This window comes from Acanthisitta chloris, unplaced genomic scaffold (genome assembly GCF_000695815.1).
Source record: "Acanthisitta chloris isolate BGI_N310 unplaced genomic scaffold, ASM69581v1 scaffold270, whole genome shotgun sequence".
Taxonomy (NCBI): Eukaryota; Metazoa; Chordata; class Aves; order Passeriformes; family Acanthisittidae; genus Acanthisitta; species Acanthisitta chloris.
Genome location: NW_008649724.1, coordinates 58,655 through 73,222, shown reverse-complemented (window position 1 = coordinate 73,222; position 14,568 = coordinate 58,655). Strand labels below are relative to the sequence as shown.

Genomic DNA, 14,568 nt, shown 5'->3' with positions numbered 1-14,568 from the left:
TCCTGGGTATTGTCCCCACATGTGTGATTTGAATGACAAAGTCTGTTGTACTTGTTTGCTCTTAGTAATTTCCAGCCTTACAAGGTTTTATAGAAACATGAAACTGTTCAGAATACAGGCTGGTTTCAGATGATACTGCTTCCCAGAATGACTGTGGTTTGAGAGTTCATCTGTTTCATTTTCACTGGTTTCTTGCTGATACAGAACCACAACAGTATTGACAGAGCAGCTTGAGTTACTTTTTTCCACAAATTAGTTTCTTTTCTCCCCTTTCTCCCTTTTGCCTCCCCACCACGACAAACTCTGCTCTCTGAAATCTTAGTGATTGTGCATGTTTTAGAAATCTAAAATTGGGATGCTACAAATACAAAGCATTGTAAAACCTGGAATGTTTTAAGCAGAGCAGACTCTCTGTGCTGCAGCTGTAAAGCAGGAGAGACTGCATGATTTGAGCTGGAGAAGGAGAACAAAGCCCTGTGTTTATTCCCTAGCTTTTCTGTGAGCTTCTGTGCAATATTAGATGGGTCTCTTAGGCTTTTTGTCCCTCAGTTTCCTCAGACTGTGTGAGATGTAGAAGTGCTCTACAGATGAGTCCTTGGGTATCTCTTGTATCTGAGCAGATCCAAGTTCCTCCTCCTTTTGTCTCATTACATGCAAGTGCATATCAGTGCAGTTAATTCAGTGTCACTCAAACCAGAGGCAGCTTCTAGGCTCTGACTGTTCTCAGGCTTCCTGCTGCCTGAATGCTTAGGATGCACCTTAGTTTTTCTTCCAAGGGACTCATTCCCTCTGTCCTGATCTCTCAGGAGTAATTAGAAACCATCTCAGTGAAATGGTGAAATAATGTGTGGTGGTCTGAACTTTGTGTTTCTATGACAGCACAAATGTCTATCAAAAGGTGGTGGTGTTCCAAGGAAGTCAACTAAACTGATGAAGGCAAATCTGTGTGTTGCAGATGCTCTGTTCCTGGAGAAGGCAATGCAGCTTGCCAAGCGTCACTGTAGTGCTCTCTTTGATTATGCTGTGACTGGAGATGTGAAGATGCTGTTGGCTGCTCAGCGCCATCTCACTGCTGTCCAGGATGATAATGGAGACAAGTGAGTTGACTGCACTATGCTTACTGGGTTGAAACTGATGGGTTTGGTGGCAGAATGGTGTGGTCAATTTGTTCTGTCCATCACGGGTGCCAATCATGGGTGGCAGCACTGCTCTAAGCAATATTGTTCTCCTTCATGCTGTCTGAGAGAGGTACATCTGGGATTTAGACATTTTTGTTGCATTTGCAAAGAAGTCATGCACACCACAAAGTTCATTGATCCAGTACCTGTCAGAAAGTAATCTGGTCGATGAGGATATGTTGAGCATGTTGGGAGTTTCCTTGCCTTTTTCTATTCAAAGCCTTGATTGAGCATGAAATGCTGTGCTTGCTTCATGACACACAGTGGATGGTGATTGTCAGCTTGGTGCTGAAGGAGAGTGCCCTGCTTTTTATTCCACGCAAGTCCTGAAGTCTTCATAGAGAGCTTTAAGTAAGAGATTCACTGGGAGATGTAGAAACAACAGCTGGAGGGTCCATACTGCTTTTCTCCCACTGACACCAAGTTCTTCCCAGGGGACATTATTTTGCTCTTGCTTACATCTGTACTGTACTGTTGTCTTCCAAGGGATTGCACAGATGTTTGTGGCAGACTTGGCTGCTAATACTTGCTTATGAGTCCTTCAGTAATGTGAGATGGAGTAGAAATCCATTTTGTTCCTCTACAGCTATGCAGATTCTATGGAAGTGAGAGTGCAATACAGGGAGAAACTAATGATTAGTAGTTATTTAAAATGAAGTTCAGCAGAAGTGGCTCTGAACATATGCAAAGATAACCTCTTGAATAAACATTCTCACATCCTCACTTTTAGCACACAGGCCTTGGCCAGGCCCTGTGCAATCACCTGTGTTTCCTTAAATTGCAGTATCTCGTACAGTAGAAGCCATGCAAACCTTGAGGTGTCCACCTAGATGGAAAATTACAAACGACCGAGCCCTGTATCCCACTGTTTGATTACTCTGCAAGAGGTCACTACTTTCCTTCCATTTTCTGTGAAAATAGGTCTCAGATTACAGATAAAAGACTGCAAAAGCTGAAATAGCTACTTTACTTGCTTTGCTTTCCAGATGGCAACCTAATGTCTGCTTTGAGGAAAGCAGGAATATGAACGAGGCAGGGGCTAGCAACAAGATCTACTAGCACTTTGGACATTACAGCTTCTGTGTTTATAAAAACAAGAAAAGTGAGGAGTAGAGGAGTATTAAGCAAGCAGGACTTGCCTTTAAATTGCAGTAAGGTGCCCCTCAGATTTGGACTTGTAGGGCATTTCAACTGACTCAAAATATTTTTCAGAATGATGATAAATATGGAAGTATGTGAGGCTCAGGTTCATGCCACCTTTCTCCTGGGATGGATTTCAGTCTGTGAGCATGTCATACATCTGTATTACTCTGCAACTTTTTAACAAAGTGAAACTTCGGTGATTGTCTTCCAGTTCTCTCTTGGGAGGAGGAATGGGAAGATCAAAATTAACAAATAAATTTCTCTGAGTTTCACCTTAATCATTAAAATTATATGGCAAAAACTAGAAAACTTAAGCCTTTAAAAATGTTGCTGTCAACAATTTTGCTCATCTTTCATCAAAGTAGTACGTAGGGAGTGAAAATAACTTTAATGTTTTTTACGGCATTGAGACAGAACACAATAACCTCTGATCAGCATCTGTTTACTATGGCAGTGTCTAGAACCAATAAAAAAGGCCCTTCGAGGATGAGTTTGGTTTGTAAATTATATTTTATCCCTTTTCAAATATCTTCTGGTTTTAAGTGCTCTCAGTCTCAATTTCAGGATGACTCCATGCCCTGAAATAGCACAGAACTTTTTTTTATCTATTTTTTTTCATATGCAAATGTAAATCTGAGACTATTCAGGTATTTCTGGAGCAGCATAATGGACACACCACATGTCCCATGCTGATATTGTGTGTCAGCAGCAATATGCTAAAAAGATGAGTCTAGAAGTTGACCAGCATCTGTTAAGGGAGAGCTTGGCAGGATATATTTCAAAACAAAGGACGTGACTTTGAACTGAAATCTTAAGGGAACAAGACAGATCAAACTCTGTTGGACAGGGGTGATGGGATTCAGAGTCTGCTTTTTTCCTGGTGACATTTTGCAAGTACAGCCAGCCTGGCTGGTGGTGAGGGACTTGCCTGTGGAGAAGAGCATGGGAAAGGCCATTGTGTTAACCCAGTAGAAGTGCAGAGTCTTGCTATGCAGGGTCCCAAAACAGGTTGGTTTTATTGGCATGACATCTCTGGCCACTGCTGCAAATCCTGTGATTGTTAGTCACTGGGCCTGAGTCCTGTGTCATTTTTCTGTTTGAAAATGAAGACAAGAAAACCCCACAGATGTGGGGGAAACCCCAAGGGAAAATCTGCTTTGGTGGCAGACAGTCCTGTGGAAATTCTGCAGGAAGGTTTTGACAGTATGATGTGTTCATCTGCTGCGTAATTCAAAATATGAGAAAACCAAACCAGCAAAGAATCTGGGGATTTTCTTAAACAATTGCTTTGTGCTACAATTTTGTGTATTAGACTAGCACTGAAGTTATGCTCAGGGCCAGCAAAAGCCATCCTGAGTTTGTTTTTGTGGTTGAAGTGTTAAACATAGTTACCATCTGACCTGCTTTTTTTAATGCTGGGTTTAATTTTAGGTGCTGATATTTAGTGCTGGAATCATTACCTGTAACAGCCAAGTGTTTATATCAGAATTCAGTCAGGTCTACAGCAAAGCCTTGGAATTTTTACTATTAATTTGAAAACTGTATAAATTTGTTCATCTCTTTTGTTCGTGTCAGCGTCCTTCATTTAGCAATTATCCATCTTCATACTGAGCTGGTGAAAAACCTCTTGGAAGTGATGCCTGATCTGAATTACAACGACATCATTAACATGAGAAATGACCTCTATCAGGTGAGCAGTTGTGGTGGCATGAGCATTGCTGATTGTTCAGACAGTAAAAAAGAAATTGCACAACTTGCTGTCTGTGGGGCAGAGCAGAGATCAGAGTGTGATGCAAACAAGCTTAGAAACACAATGACATGGGAAGGTGGTGGAAGAAGAAGGCCACGTTTTCACTGGTTTAGTCCATAACTCCCCTTGATGTTAACAGAAGTGTCTCCAGGGCTTTGCTGTAGAACAGGCCAAAAATAGTAAATTCTTCAGTTCATGTCTTCAGTATTTGACTTCTCTGTTACTAAAGCAGTGGTATGGATTGCAGTGTGCCAACTCTGGGCTCTTTTGACCTTTCTAACATAGGTTAACTCGGGACTATGAGTCAGTTGCTATGTCATCAGTAATCTGTAGGCACATGGAAGCCGTAACAACCTCTGCCCTTCCTACAGCCCAGATTGTATTTGTGCCTATCACATGAGCATCAAGATTTCCCTTTCATGTTTAGATTCACATTATAGTTAAAAATAAAACAACAAAACCAGCCCATCCCCATATCATCCAATCCAGTAGGGTTGGACTCGATGATCTTTGAGGTCTCTTCCAACCTGGTTGATTCTATGATTCATTTAACTAGTAGGAGAAGAACTCTGAACTGCCAGGCACAATTCTGTCTTCTCAACTTCAACTATGAGAGAGTGTGAGCTGTTTGTAATGTAACTCAGGTTTTAAAAGGAGCTCTGGGAACCTGCCTGGCAAAGAGTCTCTTTGAAAGAGATTGTGTGCATCATTGGGCTGTTCCAGTCACCAGCTGGATGTCACACAGCAGCACTCTGATAGTTGTGTCATCTGCTTTGCAGTGAACAGTAAAAGCAGGTCTTTATTCTACACAGATAGCCTCAGAGGGTTTATTTTGACTTCTTTGTTTTCTTTCACATTTCATTTTTATGTTCATGTAAGGCCAGTTTGAAATGTTGAGGCTGATGAAAGCAAGCAGAAGACTCTGAATTGAATTCTGTGCCCTCTGTTGAACAGAAACAGGAAGCAAAGCTGTGCTCCACACAAGAAATAAATCCCTAACTACCAGGACCTCTACAGCTCTTCCTGCTTTCTACTTACACCTTAAGTCAGTGGTGGGAGACAATGTATGCTTAGGCTAGAATTTTCCTCCTGTATGCATATTCTGAAAGCTGTATCTTACATGTACCTTACAGATGCAGTAATTAATTGAAAATGTGTTGACAAATGTATTGATAAACACAAGCTTATTGTGCAGAGCTGGCATTAGTCTTCATTTGTTTCATATCTGTTAATATAAATGCAATGATCTGGAGAGGGAGTCTCATGCAATTTTGAAATTATTTTAGTATTGGACATACGTTTTCCCAAACCTTACTGGAATCCTTACTGTTTAAATACATGCATTTCTGAGCATGTTCAACATGATGCTGCTCACTAGCAGGACTGACAATGCAGCATGCAATCATCCTCTGGAAATACAGGAAACCTCTTGGCCTGAGAGCTGCTCAGCGCTGCAGGTGTCTGTGCACAAAAAAGGGGAACGTGCAAATAGCATCAGCTAGGTGGACATGCACTGTGTAAGCGCAGAGGTGTTCTGCACTTTTACAAATGCACAGAATACCAGGATTTTCTTCTTTCCTGTGCTTGTTTTGATTTTTTTTCTTCTTTCCTGTGCTTGTTATTTTCTTCTTTCCTGTGCTTGTTTTGAGGGATGAGGAGCTCCTAATCCCATGGCTGCAAACCCCAGGAGTAAAGTGAGAGCATGGTACAGTGCTAAAGGCAGACCTGAGTAGGGCCTGGAAGGTGCATGTGCTCCCACCGTGGCATGAACCTGGTGGTGGGGCAGCTGGAAGCAGGGTTACAGTGTTTGGGGGTGCAGGGATTACCTCATCTCCTGAGTCCCTTGCACTGCAATGCTCAAATAGCCAGGTCAGTGCCCTGGCTTACAGAGTAGGCAACATCTTTGTTCCTCCCAAAGTCCAACTGCTGACACTGGCAAGGCAGCTTTTATTTCCAGTAAGTAGAAACCCTATGTGCAGTATTCAGTAGAAAAGAATGTACACACATGCAAGCTTTTGGTTTCTGTTAGCTTTGGAGTGATGTAACATCTCACACTAGGAGCTGTCATGGGTTTAAGAGGTATCTGTACAAGTGACATAGGTGTTGCTTATCTTGTCATGGCTTGCTTCTGTCAATTCTAGACCCCCTTGCACCTGGCAGTAATCACAAAGCAGGCAGAGGTGGTAGAAGACCTGCTGAAGGCTGGAGCAGATGTCAGCCTTCTGGATCGCCATGGTAATTCTGTCTTACATTTAGCTGCTACTGAAGGAGATGACAAGATTTTGGGTCTACTCCTCAAGCATAAAGAGGTGTCTCCAATGGTCGACCTTTCTAATGGTGAAGGTATGGAAGGCTCATGGCTCTATTTTACTTACTAGACAAACATGTCTCAATTCCTCCCAACACCGTGTTTCTGCACAGGTGGATACAGACCTTGAAAATAGCATTTTTCCCTATTTTGCATATGCTGTCCTTGGGTCTTACATGCCTGCAGGCAGAGATGAGAGAATTGTGTCAGTTTTCTGGTTGGACAGAACAGAAAGATTGGAAATGGCCACGTGACACAGTATGGATTTGAGTTTTTGTTACTGTATATTCTCTTTAATCTCACAAAACTTGAAGTACTGTATTCCTCCTGAGATACTTTATGCCCAGAAGAAAATGTTTCCTCCTCTAGTGAATGAAATCCCCTCAAAAATAGTTTCTGGACCTGTGCTGAGTTTCATATCTGGTATCTTGCGACCATATAGAATTGGAGCCTATAAAATAACCACAAAGACACAATTCTCCCATTATTCAGTGGCACAGGGGATTTGAATTTAGCACTCCTGCTCTAGTAGATTGTGAAATGTCTGACCTAAAAATGTCATGGGATTCAAGAAAATATGAGACAGAATTTTTTGTTTGGGGCTTGGTTGGTTGGTTGGTTTTTTAAATGCAAAGCTTTATTATTCTCTTTCTGAGCCAGTGCAGGTAATCTTGAGGTGATAGGTCAGTGTGACCTTACAGGAGGATGATGCTAAAATATAGCAGTTAATCCTCAGACTGTTTCTAGCAGAGATGTTCAGTAGCAGATGTGGCCAGTGTGGGGTACCTACTTGCTTAGTACCTAGATGCAGATTTTCTTTTCAAGGCTGCTCTCTTTGAGGCAAAGAGATGCTCTAGATGAGCTCTAGTTTCTACCTTCTGTTCCACCTTGTAATTGGCTGATTTATTTATATTTTTTTTTTGCATGGCTTTGACTTGCCATTAATTACACAACTGGTTCAAATTTATGCACAAAGAACATTTTTATTACAATCATCCTGAACCTCCACCTGGAGTACTACTTCAGGCTCTGGGGCCCCCAACATAAGAAGAACGTGGACTTGTTGGAGCAGGTCCAGAGGAGGCCACGAATCCTGGCAGCTCATCTGTTCAGCCTGGTGAGGAGCTGGCATTGCAGCTTGCCAGTCCTGTGGGAAACCTGGAGAGGACTTTTTACAAGGGCATGTAGTGATAGGACAAGGGAGAATGGAACTGACAGAAAGTAGGTTTAGATTAGGTATTTAGTAGAAATTCTTTACAGTGAAGGTAGTGAGACACTAGCACAGGTTGCCCAGAGAAGTTGTGGATGCCTCATCCTTGGAAGTGTTCCAGGCCAGGTTGGATGGGGCTTTGAGCAACCTGGACTAGTGGAAGGTGTCCTTGCCTATGGCAGGGGGTGGGACTAGATGATCTTAGAAGTTTTTTCCAATCTAAACAATTCTATGATTCTTTCATCTTTTAGTGTATAAGCAGGCAAAATATGTTACTTCTGCTCAGGTAGCTACAGTAACTCATAACTCATTTTGCAGTTTTCATAGATTCGAACACTGCAAAACTTATTACTCTGACTTTTCTCAATTTTTCAAATATTAATGCACATGATGGATGGGTTTTGTTAGGTCTCCATGCAATTCATATGGTGGTGATGGCAAATAGCATGTCCTGCCTCAAACAGCTGATTGCTGCTGGAGTTAATGTCAATGCTCAGGAACAAAAGTCTGGACGAACCGCGTTGCATTTGGCTGTTGAACAGGAGAACATCCCTTTGGCAGGCTGCCTTTTGCTTGAGGTAAGGGCAGAATTTCTTTCTCCCAGGTCTTTTTCAATTGTCTGTTTAAAAACTCTTGACAATCCATAAGTGCTTCAGAGGAACAGAAGTAATGGGAGGTTCCTGTTTATTGACTAGATAACTTAAATTGGTGTCATGGCACAATTGCTGGTAATGTTACTCACTGTTTTGCTCAGCACTGCTGGTGAACCTTTTGCCCAAGTTGAGGAATTTATGGTTTGTGACCCTGACCTGACTGCATATGTGTGTGTAATTTGCACTGAGTAATCCTGGCAGCCAATAAAGTTACTCATGAACGAGTTCATCACTACTTCTGTGTGAGGTAGATGTGCACAGAGATTCAGTTGTGTATACCTATAAATATTTGCCTTGTCTCTTTATCCCCTTGATCCTACTGCCCTTAATTCTGCATACCCCCAGCTGGCTGCAGCAGCTTTCCTCAGTGCTGTGCCCTGCTGTGCCACCAGCCTCCCTGCTCTGCTGAAGAGCAGCAGGAGGGCAGATTTCTGTGGGCACCATTCAGGGGTAATCAGATGGCAGAACTATTACCGAGGATGCAGTGTGGCTTTTATCTACCTGACCTCTTTGGGTGTGTACACTGTGCCTCCTGCTGTAACACTGGGGCACACAACTGCATGCAGACAGTCGTAGTTACTCCTTTTCAGACAACAAGTACAGTTTTCATGCAAACAGGTATGGAATGGTGATTACTGCACAGTTGCAGTGTTTCTGCAGATATGAGGCACTACAGCTGTATTGTATGGATGAGTAGTACTTTTCTTTTTGTCATTCAATAAAAACTTAGGGTGATGCAGATGTGGACAGCACTACATATGATGGGACAACTCCACTCCACATAGCAGCTGGAAGGGGCTCTACAAAATTAGCAGCAGTTCTCAAAGCAGCAGGTATGAAAACAGATCTTTGCTGGAGAATTGTTTTTCACGATGACAATTCAAGTTGGAATTTCTGTTGCAAGCAGAAAAGAATGTGCCAGTGAACTTGTTTAATAAGTGGAGGAACTCAGATGTTAAAAGCATGAAGGTCTGAATTTCCTCAGAAAGTCCATTTCGAGGTGCTATACTAACCACTCTTCAGCACCATCTAACGGCTAAAGAGGCAAATTGTTGGTCAAGAAAAATCTCTTGAGCACTCTTGGAAGTTTTTTTTTCGTATTTCCTTTGTAGCTCTTAAGGCTGAAGAAGTGGAGAAGAGACCTTGTTACATAGCTGGGATAAAGCTGGACTACTTTAGAAACAACAAAAAAAGCATCACTGAAACATGAGCTTGTTAGTGTCTCCTAGTCATGTCTCTTTGGAAAAATTAGGTTTGAATATTTATTGGAAGATTTTGTCAATTATATTTAAACCTGATTTTCTCCTTTGAAACAGAAGCCCAAGCCTCTCATTGCTGTGTCTATCTGCTTGGTCTTTTAAAAATATCAACAACTTTCTCTGACACTATAAAAAGTAACCATGGTAGGGTTGGACTTAGTGATCTTGGGAGGTCTTTTCCAACCCAGTTGATTCTATGATTCTATTCTATGAAAAAGCAGCAGCACATCATCACTTCATCACGTACCTGCTATGCTGTGTGAGAGCCAAGATGGTTGATAGAACCATAGCTCTTCCTTTGGGCCCTAATGCTCTGCTTGTAATTCCTCCCCTCTTCTCATTATACAGAGATGTGACAGCATTTAAATGTAATGGATAAAAAGGGTTATTTGCTGGCTTAATATAAAATACAGTTTAGCTGGACTACCCAAATGAGCTGATTTACCATTCAGAACTTGAATGCATGTTTTAAATACTATTGAAAAGCAACTTAAACCCTTTTCTTAGGAATTTTTTTTTGCACACTTGTTTTCCAGGTGCAAATCCTCACATTGAGAACTTTGAGCCACTGTTTGATCTAGATGATGTGAAAGATGGTGAAGATGATGATGATGAAGGGATTGTGCCTGGAACAACACCACTGGATATGGCAGCCAACTGTGAGGTATGTGGTCTGTTTGGTTTGGGTTTTTCTAATAATAAAGGATAGTTCAGCTCCCTCAGCTCCTTTCACTGCAGCCACAGTTATTTCAGTGGTGACAAGTAACTAATTTGCCATCAAAAATTAAACTAATTCAGCCATGAAACTCCCCTGATGAAAGAGCATTGGAAGGAAGCTCCACTTAAACTACTGCTGCTGAGCAGTAATGAGCAGTCACTTCTTGAAATAGTTGTATTAGAGTCTTCAGTATGGAAAAGTATTTAGCTGGCTGGGCAGCTGTGTTTGAAGGTCTATTTTCAGAGGCACTTTCCCGTGGGTTTCTTTCCTGCATGTTCTTCAGAATTGCAGTCTGTGTGCGTGTCAGGAAAACGTACTTCTGTGTTCTGCCCAAACAGTGATTAGGCTGCATGGTCCATGCTTGGTAGCTAATCATGTGCTTTTGATTTGGTGTGAGTGTAAAGTACAAGCAGCCAACATCTCTAATCACATGGAGCTGGGGAGTGGTACCTGCCTTGGGTGAAAATCTAACCCAGGCTTTGTTTTAAATGACTAATGGCAGACAGGCAGCAACTCCTTGCTTAGCCACTGCTACTGCCATTTAGTTACTGCAAAGACTTCCTCTGTGTCTTGAAAATAGTGGCCAGATGATACAGCTTAAAGGAAAGGGACAGTTACTTTTCAAGACACCTCCCTCAAGCTTTGCATAGATCTTCTGCAGTATCTTGAGTCATGCTGATCCTGGAAGGAGAAAAACAATGGCAATTTTCAGACAGAATTAGGGCTTTATACAATACTGTCGAGACTTGTCAAGATAATGGACACAAACCAGATTTCTGCAAAATACTGACTTTAATGTATTCTCTTAGGTGTACAACATATTAAATGGCAAACCCTACGAGTCAACAGAGGTTTTGGAGCACTTAGTGACACGAGGTAATATCCATAAAGAAGACTTGTCAATACCCCTCTAGTTACTGAATACTGAAACTGTAGTGGCAGAAGACATTGCCCTGCAATAGCCTGTAACTGAAATAGTGAGAGAGAAGGTACCCTCCCACCCCTCCCTCACAGAATGAGATGATTCCCTTCAAAGGTCACAGGGGTGCAAAGGAGCACATTTTCAATGCTACAGCAATATATTTGTAAACACTGGGACTGGACTCTAAAATACTTTTCAGCTGGGCTTTGTTTCTGCTTAGAAATGAACTGGTGCATGATTTGTATAAATAATAAACTAACATAATTCTCTATTCCCCAGGACGCTTGAGAGAGCTGAATGAAAGTTCCAAGATTCAGCTTTACAAACTATTGGAATCCCCCGATCCAACCAAAAACTGGTCTACTCTAGCACAAAAACTGGGTCTTGGCATACTTAATAATGCCTTCAGGTTGAGCCCTTCCCCATCGAAAACTCTGCTAGATAACTATGAGGTAATGTGGCTGTAACAAGTTCTAAAGAACATTCAGACATGTAGAGAACATTGTCCTACACTGTGAGACAGTTCAGCCCTTCAGTTGTAGCCAGCCTGGATGATGGTGAGCATCTGGTGTCTTCTGTCTTAGGTTTCTGGTGGAACAGTTGAAGAGCTGATTGCTGCTTTGAGACAGATGGGTCACACAGAAGCCATCGAAATAATTGAGGAAGCACTGTCCCTCTCACACAGCTCATCTCACCTGGAGGACAGTACAGCAAAAGCTCCTCCGTTGTCGTCACCACTCACCTTTGCAAATGGAGAGACAGGTAAAACTGACAGCAAAACATTAACAGTTGTAAGACCTTTTTTTAAAAAAAAAAAATTCTCCTTCCTCACCCCACCTTGGACGGCTGATAGATTGCAAACACTTACACACAATGCCTGAGCTGCTTACATGTTTCAGAAATACCTTATTGCAGCATGACCTTTTAGTCGTAGATATTTGCTAGGCCTAGAAGAGGGAAGAAAAATGGGCCTTTGAATCAGCATGCCCACATCACAGGATTGATCACCCTGCCTCCCTTTTCTAGAACCAGACATCTGCCATTTGCTGATGGTAATGCCTTGGATGTACTGGGAATGTTTCAAAAGATAAACTAGGCACTGATCTCCCGGGCGTGTATAAGTGCCATTAGCTTTTGACTTTTTTTTGCCCTCATATCTGGATAAACAAAACTGTTTCGAGCTCATAAACATCTCAGTAAGCCTCTGGTATTAAATTTCTCCTTCCACAATGTGTAGTACTTCAAAATGGCCCAGTGTTCTGTAGGCAGAGAAGACAGGGATGGTTTAGGTTACACAGGACCTTCAGCCAGTCCTGCTGTCCAACTGCCCCCTCAGGGCAGGGCCAGTGTAACATTGCATGAGGTTGCCCATGTCATGTCCACTTGAGTTTTGAACATCTTCAACAACAGAGGTCCTATGGTGTTTTGGGGCAGGGGACTCTACTAACAGAAAAGTCAGTAAGTCATCAGAGATGTTCAGTCACTTCCTGGCCATGTTTAAGTAACAAAACCCTTTGGTTTTTTCCTGTTTGAACACCAGTAGTGCTGCCAGTAGCCTAACGTGGAAACTTACACCCTGTGTGAAAATAGTGCAGCTATTTCTAGAAAGAAAAGAGTACCACCACAGTCACTCCATTCTGGCCTAATGTTGCCAGTTTACTCTCTATAGAAAACTGTTTGTTCAGTCATGAAATGAACCTTCACACCTGCCCAAAAATGTGCTTGTACACATACTGCCCCTTTAGATTTACCTTGAAGGGTAAGAGCAGTTCTGCTCCTTTGCAACGTGAACGGGCTGCATCACATCCTTTATGTTAAGACATTTGCTTAGAAAAATAAGACTGAACTCTGATATGCCAACCATTGTTTTAGCCACACTGATCCCACATCATACCTTCAGCTCAGATACTGATCTCTTGCAGTCATGCACAGGAGATAGCTGTTGCTGACTTCTTCGTATTTCTGGTTCACTTACTAGGTGAAAATTTTTCACGTGTTTATCTTCAAAAAAAATCTGTAAGTTGAAATAACATGAGAAAGCTTTAGGAGTCTCATCCTGGAGCTGTACACTTGCACAGAGTCTGAATCTGAGAGAGAATCTTTTGCCTTGATACTGCCACACCCGGGGCAGAGTCCTGACTAGCTGCAGTGACAGAATTAGTGTCAGCAGAGCACCAAGCTTCTCATCCCATCCAAGCTCCAACTGCAAGGTGATCTCTGCCAGCAGTAGGTCAGATCACATGCTTTGGTGGCCTGAAAACATTCAGCACAGCTTTTCCTATTACAATATCTCACATTAGAGTTATTTTCCTATAGAAGAGCTTTAACCCTGTTTGCTTCCATTCCTTAGGCTTTTCTGAAAGCAGCATTCCTCAGGCCACACAAAGGATAATATATTTCCCTTTTCTCTCTCCCTTAGGTGAGCTTTATAACACCAACTTTCAAGACAGTGAAAGCACATGTGACAGTGGTGTGGAGACCTCCTTCCGCAAACTGAGTTTTACTTACTCAGACTCTCTGAGCAGCAGGTCAGCACTAACACTTGGCAAAATGGCCCTGGGCTATGGACATGAAAGTTCAGTGCAAAGCAATTATATAGCTGACTAGTGATGTTCAATTAGCAATATACAGTTACAGGAACAAATGTGACATTTGAAATGACATCGGTGTCGTCCTGGCCAGAGGGAAGTGAATCCACGACCAAGAGCAGCCACTGGAAGAATTCCACCTGAACTTCAGCATGTGACTCCCACCCACTGCTTCCCTCCTCAACTACAGTTAAATCTATTCATTTACAAGCTATATGCAATAACCAGGGCTCTACTGACACACTGATACATGGGACTGGATGCCATGAAAGACTGACTGAGCTTTCCTGGTTTGTGAGGATTTTCTTTTACAGGTGAAAGTCACTCCTTGTTAATGCATAATGCCAACTCATTAAAGAGGTAAGGCACACAGAGCAATCAAAGGACAGAGTTTCTAGCTGCTTTCTTCATAATTTTTACAGCACAGTTGCATGAAAAAAGCTCATAAAATAGCTGGCAAAGAAAAATCATTACTTTAATCACAACAATGATAACTCAGAGGAAAAAGAATCTTGTATATTTCAAATAATGTATTTAAACTTAACTTTGGTGCCTCTTATTCAAGAAATTTTCGGTTTGTCATTTTCCTACTTGTAAATAGTTTTTTAATATCTGTTCCTTTTTTTAAAAAAAAGTGCTTTTTAAAGGCTTATTTTTATTTTACTTTTATAATAAAAGCCCAAAATGAATTCTCTTGTCTACACTTGCTGTAATTTTTACGTATCTTCCAATAAGAGTTATTGAGGATTTAGCATTTCAGTTTTAGGCATTGATACAAGATCATGCTGATTTCCAAGTACTAAAATAAATAAAGGGTCTGCAAGCCACCTGTCATAAAG

The 14,568-nt window shown here is 41.7% G+C and overlaps 1 protein-coding gene across 1 annotated transcript in view; it reads left to right on the top strand.

Moving 5' to 3' along the window:
- Window positions 1-13,748, top strand: part of NFKB1 (nuclear factor of kappa light polypeptide gene enhancer in B-cells 1) — a 47,671-nt gene extending 33,923 nt beyond the window's left edge. Inside the window, exons 14-23 of the mRNA XM_009080627.1 lie at window positions 956-1,097; window positions 3,897-4,011; window positions 6,213-6,414; window positions 7,998-8,167; window positions 8,973-9,075; window positions 10,038-10,165; window positions 11,029-11,095; window positions 11,421-11,593; window positions 11,726-11,903; window positions 13,561-13,748. Coding sequence (XP_009078875.1) covers window positions 956-1,097; window positions 3,897-4,011; window positions 6,213-6,414; window positions 7,998-8,167; window positions 8,973-9,075; window positions 10,038-10,165; window positions 11,029-11,095; window positions 11,421-11,593; window positions 11,726-11,903; window positions 13,561-13,748 — 1,466 coding nt within the window. The remainder of the gene's footprint in view (window positions 1-955; window positions 1,098-3,896; window positions 4,012-6,212; window positions 6,415-7,997; window positions 8,168-8,972; window positions 9,076-10,037; window positions 10,166-11,028; window positions 11,096-11,420; window positions 11,594-11,725; window positions 11,904-13,560) is intronic.
- The last annotated feature ends 820 nt before the right edge of the window (window positions 13,749-14,568 follow it).